The 13691-nt window shown below is 43.4% G+C and overlaps 1 protein-coding gene across 7 annotated transcripts in view; it reads right to left on the reverse strand.

Moving 5' to 3' along the window:
• The window catches only part of abi1a (abl-interactor 1a), a 66685-nt gene that overhangs the window by 48598 nt on the left and 4396 nt on the right, over nt 1–13691 (reverse strand). For all 7 annotated transcript variants that reach the window (XM_080794121.1, XM_080794120.1, XM_080794117.1 and 4 more), the window contains exon 2: nt 1834–2001. In XM_080794121.1, the coding sequence (XP_080650247.1) occupies nt 1834–2001 (168 nt within the window). The remainder of the gene's footprint in view (nt 1–1833; nt 2002–13691) is intronic.

The following is a 13691-nucleotide window of genomic DNA, read 5'->3' on the forward strand; positions in this document are numbered from 1 at the left end:
TTGCCAAGAACTGGACATGTTTGACTGCCGGCTGCGCTTCTCCTAACTGGGACTGCTATGTATGCTTATGGAACAACAATGCCTCCAAGTTCCACGGCTAATCTATGAGATGCTGTCTGTCTGTCTGTGTGTGCGCGCCCACGTGCGTGCGCGTGCGGCTTGACACTAAGGGTTGCCCAACTGCACCTAAATAAAATAAAAGCAATGTTTCGGGCAGGTGGAGTTTGCTTTCAGGTTGCCCAACCAGGCAAGTCTTCTTTCAAGATGGGAGGCAGCCGTCTATAAACACAACACAAGATATATGTCTAAACACCTGAACGAGGCCAGAGCGCTGTCTTCTGGTCTGTGGAATGTAAAATAGGAGCATTGTTTTTACCGGTGCCGTTTTCACTGTTGCTACACTTAGCCCATAGTCCCATAGTCATATTCATAGGTATTTGGCATTACAATTGAGGCATGATTTATGTTTTTTTTATCGCACAACCGCAGAAAGTTACAAAATAAGTGTTAAATTGAACAGTAATTCAAATTGTACCTATCATTTTATAATGGACTATTTAAACATTTCGGGCAAGTGGGCATGCATTACTTTTGGGAAAGTAGAACATGACCTGTACTTGCCCGATGGGCAAGTGCCTCTGAGACGACCTTAGTGTCAACCCTGTGTGCGTGCGCGCACGCGAGCAAGATATATACGACTTCATTGTATTTACCTGCACATGGCAGAGGTTGCGTGCAGCTAGGAAAAGGTAGGCAATGGTACAACCATGAATCCGTGACGAGAAACAGTGGAAGTGGGTGTGTGTATTATCAGCATCAGGTTATTAAGTTGCACCATTTGGAACCTCTCCCTCCGCTATATACAGTAGCTCCAAGATGAGGTTAAGGTAAAGTAAAGGTCCCCTGCTCTCAGATGTTAAAAATATTAGCAGTCAAGAAAAACTAACAGACGGGTTGAAACAAACGTTTAAATCTTTTTTTTAAGTCAGCCTGTGGTCAGTCAACCCCCACTTGCATGCGCAGTACTGCTTCCGTAAGATTGGATTTTAGAAAAACATGAAAACTCTGCCGACTACCGAGAATGTAGGACCATATATCTCAGAGCTATATAGAGGAGGGAGAGGTTCCATATGGGGCTAGTTATTACGTTAACTTAATGTTTGTGTGTCTCTTCTGAGGACTGAGGTGAGTGTGCACAAAAGACAAGCAGTTTTTCCAGACAAACACACACAGTGGGTATGAGCTACTACCAATAACGAATACAAAGCACTGTGGTGGTGACTACAGAGACAGCCTCGCTGTGGAGTGCGACCTAAATAGAAAAGTGTCCACGGGAGAGCGAACGCCTCGGCAATAGAGAAGTGAGAAAAATGTGGGGCGCCATCCTGAACAGCTGTGAGGTCTGTGGTACCAGCAATAGACGGTGGACGCCATGTTAAACGCTTTGCTGTGAACTCGCGTGTGTGTGTAACACTGAACATAAAGAAAGTTGTAACCATTTTGCTACAAATATACACATGTGTGTGCACTTGACAATCAGCGGCAACTGAGCAAGGCATGCAATGTGTTGAGTGCGTGTCTAAAATTACGTCATTGTCGGTCTTTTCTCTGTACATTCAAGGTATTTGTCATATCCGCCACGTGCAATTTGCATTTACAAAGCCTAAAAGCCAGACAGAAATGTTCCAATGTTTAATGGAAAAACATTGTTAATCTCAATTAGCTGTGTGTCACAGTAAGTAAAATGTCCTGCTTGCGAACTTGGGAGTGTGTGTGTGTGGGAGAGTGTGCGTGTGTGTGTGGTGGGGGGGGGGGACGTGCTGTGCTCCTGACCTGGGAGATGTGGTTGATAGAGGACTCCATGCGTCTGAGCTGCGACGCCTGGATGTCCAGCAGCTGCAGCACGTTGTTGGCTAAGGCATTGATCTGGTAGGCCACGCTGGCCAGAGACTGGGTGGTGTAGGCCTTGGTCTCCTCCAGGGCTTTCCTCTTGTCCTGGGCCTGGAGGGGAATGAAGGGGAGGGGGGAAGAGATGAGAACCATAGAGTTATAATGAATAGAGGGCAGACCGGAGCACTCCCCGCTATTCATTTCAATGGAAGTTGCTCAGTGGCGAGCGCATTTGCCAACCAACTTTTGGTTGGCAAATGCGGAAGTGCTAAACGAGTGTTCAATGTTAAACCCCAGTGGCGCAGGGTTTCCTCGTGCTATATGCACAGGCCCGCCTGCAGTTCCAGCTTTGACCAGATGAGAACCCACTGTTGGTTTGTATTACAGAGAGGCCAATGGTGGAAGAAGTATATACTTTTACTTAGGTAAAATACCGCTACACAATATAAAAACACTGTCATAAGCCTGTGTTCAAAATGTTATAGTAAAAGTACAAAATGTGGCATCAAAATATACATAAAGTAGTACCAAAAGTAAAAGTACAAAAATGTTTGAAAATAGCAGACAAGCTCACAACGAGACACGTTGTGACTGTGAACGATATGACTGCAAATTATTATTTCAAACATGTTCCTTGATTATGATAACAATAAATAATGACCTATTGCGGCTTCAAGTGGTTAAATCAGACAAAACAATTTAGTTGATTATTTAAAAAAATGTATCTAATTTATTTAATTTATTGTGTCGATTAATTTATGTACACACACCTTTAGTGTATGTATGTATATATATATATATATATATATATATATATATATATATATATATATATATATATATTCGGGTTAACAATTATGTAGACAGCTATTAATGAATTAATTATTGTAGCCTCTGCAGTGCCTTCCATTATGAGCGGATTTGCTTGAGGTAAAAAATTACCCCAGGTCCGTGAACCGAAACTTAAGTCACCAACGTTAAATCTATCAGATCACTTATCCAAGTCATGCGAAACATAAACCTTGTGACCGCGACGAGGCCAAAATCGGCCGTAAAATAACGCTTGTTTTCCGAGATATAAGCATCTGAAAAAGGTAAACAGACAGCCCATTTTGATTTGAGTACCGGTATACATCGCGCTAGCATTCCAGAGCTATAGCCAGATGTAGCTTAGGGCCGGGGCCTACATTAATCAATGTAAAACGCCATAAGATGTCTGTAGATGTCCTAGGCCTCATACGGTTTTATTTGATAAGACGTCTTTAGCACTTGAGTAGTTAATTGCCAAGCCCTAGTTGGTATACTGTACGAGGCCACATTCCTTGTACAGAGCAGAGGGGGTCTGTGGGATGCGGGTTCTCTATTTGAGACCACATTCATTTAAAAACATCTCATATGATGACGCCCCGAAACATTTTCACCACCACATTGGATCTGAATTGGTGATTCACTGATACCAACATAAGACAGACGGCCAACGATTTGGCACACACACACACACACAAAACAAAACACAGTAATGACTCATTTAACCAGCTCAGCGGCCTAGTGGCTAGAGTGTCCGCCCCTGAGATTGGGAGGTCGGGGTTTGATTCCCCGGCCGGGTCATACCAAAGACTCAGAAAAATGGGACCCAGGCCAGCATCAAGGGTTGGATTGGTGGGTAAGTCTCTGAGACAAACTAGCGTCATTCATGTCCAGGGGGTTTACTCGTACATCACACTGCCTCACAGAAACAGGAGATAGGCTCCTGCCCCTATGGGCCACATGGCTCAGCAAGGCTTACTACTAATGAGTCACTTGGCTTCACTCTACACCCCACCACCACCCACAATGGTAGAGAGGGAACAGGGAACAAATACAGTCTTCGACCCGTTTGATCTCCACGGGCCTCGTCCCCTCTCCCCACACACTGTTCAGTCGTAAAGACAAAGTCCAAAGAGCCATGGCTGGCTGGCTGGAGGGTACTTTTAACAGCAACAAGCTGCTGTATCAAGGCAGGGGTGGAGGTTTGAGTGGGTAGTGATAGATGGAAGGAAGGAAAGGAGGTGGATGAAGGGAAGGGAAAATGATCAAAAGAAGGATCGATTGCCAAGAGAAAGAATGAAGAACATCACCCAGCAAGGAGTGGGTTCATTGTTCATCCCATTATATTGTACATGTACTAAAAGCCTAGGTTATACTTAGTTGCATGCTGGTGAGTGATACACACCAAAAAATAGCTGATGTACAAGCTCACACTGTTTTGCAGCGTGACACGTTGTGAGCTTGTAGATCAGCCATTTCCAGTGCTCAACACTGACGTGACACAAGATACGTACAACTTAGGCTTGGCTGCTAGCTGATAGACCCGTCATAACATTGGGATAAATAGCTGATGTACAAGTTCACAATGTGTCACAGCATGACACGCTGTGAGCTTGCAGATCTGCTATTTCCAGTGCTCAACAACACTCGACACAGCTTAGGCTCGGCTGTGAGCTGATAGGCCTGTCATAACATTGAGATATTCCACTAACATGACTAAAAGGGTGGCGGTGTCTGTGGCTATCCAATGCTAGTGATTCCCCAAACAGTGGGTCGGAAGCCTCAGGACCTATCAGTTTTTCATTTAAGAAATTATGAATTAAAAAACATTCCATAAAAAAAAATGTTGCATCACGACGTGCTTGTAGAGCTGGTATTTTCTCTAGTTTTGCTGCCGGGGAGACATAAAATGTATCTTTTGGCTCTCATGCTAAACGGTTTGTGAACCACTGTGCTATTTCACTAAAACGTTAATACTTAGAAGAGTCTGAACCCGGGGAGTCTGTTGGTTAGCCTTGGGTCGGGTGAATAAAGAGGTGATAAAGCGTTAGTGGTGTTTCTGTCTGTGCAAATAAGACCAGCAGATGTGTTGGACGATAACGGCTTCTGGGAAAAACAGAAACAAAGGAAGGGTTCCTCCAGAGAGCTCTGAGCAGAATGCCATCTGTCTCTCTAGTCTAAACCTACTCGGAGCGCACACACACTGTTGTTTGCCGAATACAAACAAGCATGGCCACATGTCTGCACTCAAACACCTGTAAGTCAAGTGCAGCATGCAGGTATACTATATGATGGGGAGAGAGAATAAGTGCATGAGTGATGAGTTGGTGCGTTATGATCTGTGAAGACAGGTAGAATTACACACCGCCGTCACCCACAACAGTCAGAAACATACCAAATGGATATCTAGAGATTAACCTGGATACGTTGTTACTGACTGTATGGTGTTTCAATTCCTAACAGGAACACATTCACAAGAGCTTGCTTTACACGGATATTGGATGGTGACCAAGGATATGCATTTTTATTGTACTAGGACACATCTGTCAAAAGCAGATAGTATTATTTACATATATGCTTTTCTTGAGCTTGTCTCGTTTGTGTCCGTTTATGCCTATATGAGCTAAAGGTTACAGGCATAGATCACAACTTTCAGTTAATCAAGTAGCTATAATCCAAGGTTCTACAATGAGGCTATGTAACTCTTCTGTACCAAAATACACTGTTGCACTTCCAAAGCATGTTGTTCAGTCTATAATACTCAGCAGAGCAAAATGAGAACAGTCTGACCCCGAGCAGAGATTTGGGTCTGCAGAGAGAGACGATAAGTTGCTTTTCTCCTGATCTGAGTTGAACTGATCCTCCTGTGACTGGAGCTGTGATGTGGGGTCAGCCGGGGGTTGAGTTCAATGCGTTGCCAGATTCTGTGAGATAAATAAGCAACCCGGTCTATGAAAACAAGCGACTAGGCTACGGCTATTTGAGACAATCTACAAGCTCACAATGCGCCATTTGAGCTTGTAGAACTGCAATCCCCCCCCCCCCCCCCCACCAAAGAAAATACTAAAATCTAGTAATTTTTTAATGTTTTCTAAACCTTTTAACACAAATTTTCCTCTGGGCGTCCCTGGCACAAAATATTTTCAGATGGGGGGGGGGCGGGGTGGGGGTCTGCAGACAAAAACATATTACGCTAGGGGTCCACTCCTTGCCATGAAAAGGTTTGAGTCTGATTAAAACAACATTTAGGAAAGTAGCCCAAATAAAATGCAACTATACACGTTCAGAAACAAGCCCAAAAAACTGCAACCCAGCCCGCAACTATCAATATTTACAAGCAACTTGACAGAAAAATAAGTCCAAAGTCGCTTATAATAAGCAGACCTGGCTGGCAGTGGCAACACTATGGGGATGTGTCCGATGACAGATGTCTGGTCTAAAGCCACTGCCCTGGCTGTCATCCTCATCCCCCTCACACAAATAAAAAGATAAGCGCAAAGATTCTCGAAATAACGAGATTCATAATTTGATTACTTGGGGGTCGCTGGCTCGGCGACATGGAAAGAATGCTTCGTATTAAAAATTGAATGCCCATGGGAACGGTTTGGCTCCCATATGGATCTTGAACTTCAAATGACCAACCTCAACCTGTGATGTCATGACCAACCTCAACCTGTGATGTCATGTCAGGCATGCATAACCATGTTGGCTAATTGACATTAGTGTAATTTGTTGTCTTCAGGTTTAATCATGCATGTGATGCATGTTGGCAAATGTGTCAATCGCAACATAATCATGTAATTTCTAATAACAATAACATGTATGCCATGTGCCAACTAACAACTTATGTTGCCTTATTGTCATTTGCAATTTAAATATGCATTTAGTGAGTTCATGTGGGTAGAGGCCTTGTATTATTATTTGTTTTAAGATATATCTTGTGGCTTTCGCCTTTTTCTTTTTTATAGAGGGATTGGTATACAGTAGGCTGACAGGAAATGGTGAGAGAGCGATGGGGGGGGGGGGGGGGGGGGGTGACGCGTCGCGCAGTAAAGGGAGGGAGAGAAGGGGAGAGACATGCAGCAAGGGTCGTCATGAACGGGACTCGAACACAAGACGCGCTGTCCGGCCAGAGCCTATATGTGGCACGTGCCTGGACCACTTGGCCAGCGGGCGCCCCATGCTTAACTGTTATCTTATGTACTGTAACTGACACAACAAGTAGCCAGCACACCAAACATGGTTTATTGACCTCGCATGGAAAATCGACAGACATGTTTCGACCAGATAGGCCTTCCTCAGCTTAGAAAAGCGTTTAAAGGTATTATGTGCTGGTGCTGGCATATTCTTCATTTCTATGACATTATTGAGCCCTGCAGCAAAGACTTTAATGATCTAATCTGGAGTGTGTGGGGCTGCGGGCCTTCTGCTTTGCAGATATTTTCTCTCATCTTATGTACAACAAAAATAGCACAGCAGAGCAGCAGACAACAAGACATTTCGAGGGTCTGGAAGGTTAAGAGCGGGAAAACCAACGGTTCCATCATTCCTTTTCAAGGCTAGTGTGATGTTGAACTTTAGTAGAACCTTGGGTTGCTAGCAACTTTGGTGTGACAATGATAAGTAAAACATAAATTGCCTTGCCTTAATATAATGCAAGGGTCAAGAACACGACACTGGAGAGAGCGAGGTGAGCTCCCACAGAGAGACTCAAACCTCCTGGTGCTCTCTGCGAGCTCAGGAGAATATATAATACAACTGTGGGAGCAGAGGAGAATATTATCCCACAGGCAGTCTGTCTTTAACACAGTGGCAGGTAAGAATATGAAATGAACAGCCCATATGGTGCATGGCCAAAATGAATGTTTGTGGGGAGCTCAGCTCGATCGATATGAAACAAACTAGAGCCTACTTTTGTTCCATATCGATTTAGTTACTAGACTGTAACTAAAAACTACAATAAAAATGCAGGGCAGTTCCTAATAGCCTATTACATGGATGCCTAGGATCTAAGACAGGTTGTAATATGAATTAACATGAGTCACATTCGCTTCATCATTTTCAGACTGTATGACGGAAGAATTTGAAAATTGTGTGAGGCAACAGTCTGGCCCACGAGACTACAAAATGATCGGCGACAAAGATCAAACACTGCAAAAGCATACAAACTGACTACATTTAACATTTTAAGCAGTTAGACGGCTCCTTCGGCACGACCCAAAACAGACGAATGAGTTCACCACACCACCTCCTAATTCAACAATATTGTGACTGTCACCAGTAGTAATAAGCAGAACATTATAAAAGCTTATCCAATAATTAATTATGAATTTCTAAAGATCATAAATGCAACGGTTACAAAACAAATGCAGAACAGATGGGAGCGGCCCTCACCAGCATGCTGGATTATTTGGCTTCCACAGGAAATTTGTGAGATCAGCAAAAAGCAGGCTATGCTACGTGAGCTGGCTGCGATGAGGCTTTGATGCCTTCCAGAACTGGCAAATGACAGACAAGACAGCAACCCCCATGCTAGTGTAAGTGGAGTCATACCCATTTTAACCCATTTAAACGCAGGAAAGCATCCGTGTCATTTATAAGAATTTGTGTTGTATTTATATTATAGCAAAACATACTGTACGTTTTTCAGAAAACTCTTAGGATTTAGAACAGTGGTTCTCAGAAATAGCAGATTATACATCTGCTATTTTGCTAGTGTTTGGGGGGAAAAAAATCATATATAATTTACTTTTTTTTTTTTTAAACACGAATCTTCTCTTCTGGGGGTTCCCAGCACATTCTGTGGCCAAAAACATATCATTTTGGGGATCCTAGGCACACGAAAACATTTGAGAACTACTGGTCTCGGGTCATAATGGGTTAAGTGGGGCGTGCCATTGCTTGGCTGCCTGGCAGAGCAGAGCCACACACACACACACACACACACACACACACACACACACACTGCTTTGAGGCAATAAGGAAGGAACAGCCCAGACTTCCTCCCTGAGGAGGGCACACTATTCAGGGGTCAGTGAGGTGGAGCCCTGGCTGCCTCCTCCATCTCCGTGGCTCCTCCACCCAACGTTGGGCAGCCCTGCACTGGCCTGGCAGTGCAAGGCGGAACTGGACAAAATTAGAAAGGCCTCATGACTAATGGAAGTTAAGAGGAAACAAACAACCGCGAAGAAAAACCAAAAACCTTTTGTTTTTTGCTGTCCATATTTTAACTTTGTATGTTTTCTTCCCCAGAAATCAGTGCCCTTGATAGATACTACAGCATCAGTTGAAACATTATGGCACGAAGCAACACGTTTTAGTTTGTCGATCTGCTATTTTTGAATTTGAATCCTGAAAAGTAACAGTTTTGGACATAATGAGGTTTCCACCCGATAGAGATGAAAAGAAATACTCGATGCTATGAAGGATTGGAACACACAGGGAAGTATTATTTGACCTGTTTTGTCATCACCGTGGCCAATAAAGATGTGCCCCATATAACTCTTTGGGCCGAGCACTTCAGCTTGTTGGAACAAGCCTGAAGGTGCTTCTCCACAGAAACAACACTCCACTGCTGCTGCTGCTGTTGTTGTTGTTGCTACTGTGAAAGAAGGCACTGCTGCGGTTCCACAGCTGACATACAGATTTGTGTTCATGATCTTTCCCTCATCCTGAGGGCAAGTGTGTGCGTGTGTGTGTGTGTGTGTGTGTGTGTGTGTGTGTGTGTGTGTGTGTGTGTGTGTGTGTGTGTGTGTGTGTGTGTGTGTGTGAGTGTGAGAGAGGAACAAAAATGGCCACGGAATGTGTGGAATGTCAGAGCATGTCATAAGCTCTTGAAGCCCTCAACTCAAGAACAGTTGAAGGGTCCTGTCTGACACAACACCATGTCTCTGGGGTGAGTAGAAACGGACCAAAACAAATAAAACAAAAACACTGTACATTATTCCTCTCCTCTCTTTTCTTTATTCTCACTTCAATCTTTCCATTATTCTTGAACTGTTCCTACCTAAACTACTGCTGTACAGAGAAGATACCTTCAAGAATTTATATAAAGTAATGCAGCACTGAATAAAAGCAGTTAATATAAAATATTAAAATATACCAAGATCATATGCGTGTACTTTTCTTGCACTCTTTTTTAAATATGTTTTAAGTTTTTATTATTATTGCCTATGCAGTTTGACTCTTAGGTATACCTGTACACTACACAGGATGTAACAATAAAGCACAACTTGAATGTAGTACTATGTACAAAACTACGAAATGAGGCCTGGAAGTGACACTAGTATGTCACAGGGACTTGCCTCCAATCCAATCCAATCCAACCCTTGATGCTGAGAGCCAACGAGGTTAGGTATTGGATCTTTGGTATGACCCGGCTGGGGAACGAACCTCGGACCTTCCAATCCGAGGGCGGACACTCTAACCACAAGGCCACTGAGCTGAGGTACAACGAGGTACAATGGCATGTCATAAAAACGTTATAATATATACCATAAGTAAGGTGCTAAATAGCGAGAACCCAACTAGTGAGAAAGCCAGTGGCGATTATGTCATTGAGCAGTCGAAGCCCTGTACTGCTGCAGGTGAATTACTGTCAATCTAATTGGCTGGTGATGGAGGAGCATAGCAGGCCCTGTGCAGTGTGTATTGACTGCTGATTACAGTATATATGGGGCAGACAGGGTGAGATAAGTGAGACAGAAGAAGGAACACAGAGCTGGTGCTCGGTCTGGGCGCTGTATTGACGCGGCTGTCTGAGTTCTAGGAACTGGTGGGAGGGGTGAAGAAGCACGTGCGAGGCATCGGCTCGGCTTCAAGGCTTCCCTGATTCTCTAATTGTCCAGCATAACATGCATTAGAACCCAATTATTTTACAGAGCAATGCACTAAATGAATGTCTGTTAGTAATATATCTGTCCGTCTGTCTGCAGGTTGCGGTCTGTCTCCCATTTCTGAACATCATCAGTAGTTTTTGATCACATCAGGGATCTCTGTTTAGTGGATCGGTCGTATGGTATTGGGTATATCAGACTCAGCTCTGGCAGCCAGTGCCCGCCCGGCCTAGTAACTAATTAACTCAGTTTGTATATTGCCCAGGGAAAACAATATGATTTTTGAAGACAAAAATCATTATCTCATGAATTTCTAAATGATTAGAATACATTTTGGCCTGCAGTAGGTTATATTTAACATTGCAGCTTTACATACCATCAAGTTATTAATCACATAAATCTCATATGATCGTTTTAAGGTTTTCTGTCGAGCCAACTCGTAGATATAAACAAGGGTATTAATGTGTAAGCCTGGCTGGTGTGCTACAGATTAGGCCTGGATGATATAATATGACAGGGAGATAAAGGTGAGCTAAAAATGGTAGATTAAGAAAAAAGGGAATATAAACTGGCCTCATGAATGAATACATATGTCCTCTTGTTTTGAGATACAGAGCTATCTCAAAACAAGAGGACATATGTATTCATGAGGCCGGCTTATTTTTGCTGTTATGGTCTTCTTATCTAGAGTCTAGACAATGATATGTATGGCTGGCATGGCATAAAGGCGAACACAACCACACCACACCTAGAAATATGAAGCTGTGTGAGAAATTGAACACCAGCTTGCAAGCTGGCCAGCCAGCCCAGGACACAGACCAGCCAGTGAAAGTGACAGTCAGGACAAGAAGGAAACACCAGGACATTCAGGAATGAATGAATGAATAAATAATTGAAGCGTCAATCTGCTGAAGAACCACAAAGTTTCTTCAGTACTTAAAGCAGGGCCTTTGGCCCCTTTCTTTTACGTGCACACGATAAGAGAATCTTTAATTTCTTCCCCTCCGCTGAGGCAGATGGAGGCAGCCTGAGAAGCCATAAGGTCTACCCGACCTTGAAGTAGTGGCAAAGGCACAATTATAAATTAATTCCATCAGTGCGTCACACATAGGGACACAAAAGGTGAACCGTGGCGTGCACATCATGGCAGGAACTCATTAAATGTTTCTTAATTCTTCCTGTGTTAGCAGATGGACTAGTCAGAAAGTTGGTACTGGTGACACCATCATGACACGATTGATCTTGCACCTTTAACACGAAACTACTATATTGTTTTTTTGTGGCTTTCGCCTTTATTTTTATTTATAATTTTATGGAGGGACAGACAGTAGGCTGACAGGAAATGGGGAGAGAGATGGGGGGTGACATGTAGTAAAGGCTATCGGGATCGGGAGTCGAACCCACGGCACACTGCCAGACTGGATTACCAGCCAAGGTGCCTGGACCGCTGAGCCACGGCCCAGGCCCTTTTTCAGATTTTTAATTGCAGTTTTTTTTATCTGTAGTATTTATTGTTGGGTCACTGTAAAGATTTACACATTGTACTGTAGGTGAATTCTACAACCTTCATTCAACTACACGACACATAGACACATATCTAATTAAAATTCAAAACTAGCAGATCTACAAGCCCAAAACACATCGCTTCCTGCCACATTTCAAACTTGTGGATCTGCTACTTTTGATGCTTTTGTGCGACGCTGTAGTATGATCAAGTAGTATATTATACATATTATATATATTTAATTTATGACATTATTATTATTATCATTATTAGTTTCCTATATTGGTGCTAGAAACAAATCAAACTTATTTAAGGCCGTGGTTTTGACAATAGCTAGGCCTATACTGTATATTCCTATCGTGTCTGTCCAGTGTCCACCCCCCGTGATTTCTGCGGTCGTCCTATATTCCAACCAGGTTGTTCTGAATAAGTCCGGCTGGAGGAGACCAAACCAAGGCAGCAGAGGGGTGCAGTGCAGTGTGTGTGACAGGTGGTGGTAAAAAGGATGAATGGGCCTGGCTGCTGGTGGTATAGGCCTACAACAACCACCATGCTGGGAGGAGGAGAAATCAGGCCAAGCGTCAGAGAGTGAGGGGGAGTGAAAGGAAGAGGAGAGAGACAGAGAGAGAGAGAGAGAGAGAGAGAGAGAGAGAGAGAGAGAGAGAGAGAGAGAGAGAGAGAGAGAGAGAGGAGAAAAGAGGTCTCAATAATCCAGAGAGACAGAACAGCGTGAAAATGACACACATATAGCCTATCACTTTCAGGCTGGATGTCTTCCAGGGGGAAAAGCTGCATTACTTCTGCTGGGAATCCACAGCATGGGCTATGGAGACCACGGCCACATGGCCGACACATAAAGAGGGTTCTCTCTGACTGTCTCTCTCTCATGATGTCAGGGATTTTGCTAATGCTATGTGATGCATTTATAAATGTGAAACTAGGAGCACAGGCACTATAGGCATGAGTGGTTCCAGACTGCACTCCCACTTTGAAATTGAAACGCTTCCAGACTTACATACATTTGAAATATCTGAAGAATAGACTAATTTAATTGCACACATACTGTATACACACACACACACACACACACACACACACAACAAGCAAAGCTTTATTTTGGCTAATATGTCTTGGATGATTACTTTTCAAATCTGGGCCAACACGTGCATGATCCCTTTTCTAAATAAATACTCCATCAGGCTGGACTGCCAGCATGACCAGGTGGTCGACTGACCACATGTCCCCGACGTCCTTGGATTTCCCTCGTCTCTGAACTAACTTGCATGTCGCATATCCCTGACAATATATTGTCATCGTGGGCCAAAGCAAATACAGATTGTCCTGCTTTTGTTTCATATTAGCTGACTATTAGTAGGTATTTTTCAGTATATGAATTTTTAATCCTGTCTGTGTCGCTCGGATTCTGTCGGAAGTTCCCTGTATTGCTGTATTGGGTGATAGTGGCGGAAAATACAGTGCACACAGGTTCCTAATTTCAGCACTTTATATGTTTTTTTTTTAAAGATGTAAATGTACCGAGAAGTACAGGCTTTGTGCGCGGATATCCAGCAACAATTAGGGGGGGTAGAGAGATGAAAACTATCATAGATAAGAAAGAAAAAGTTAGACTCGATAAAATACATCTATGGTATACG

This window comes from Protomyctophum bolini (genome assembly GCF_963924005.1).
Source record: "Protomyctophum bolini genome assembly, chromosome: 21".
Classification (NCBI taxonomy): Eukaryota; Metazoa; Chordata; class Actinopteri; order Myctophiformes; family Myctophidae; genus Protomyctophum; species Protomyctophum bolini.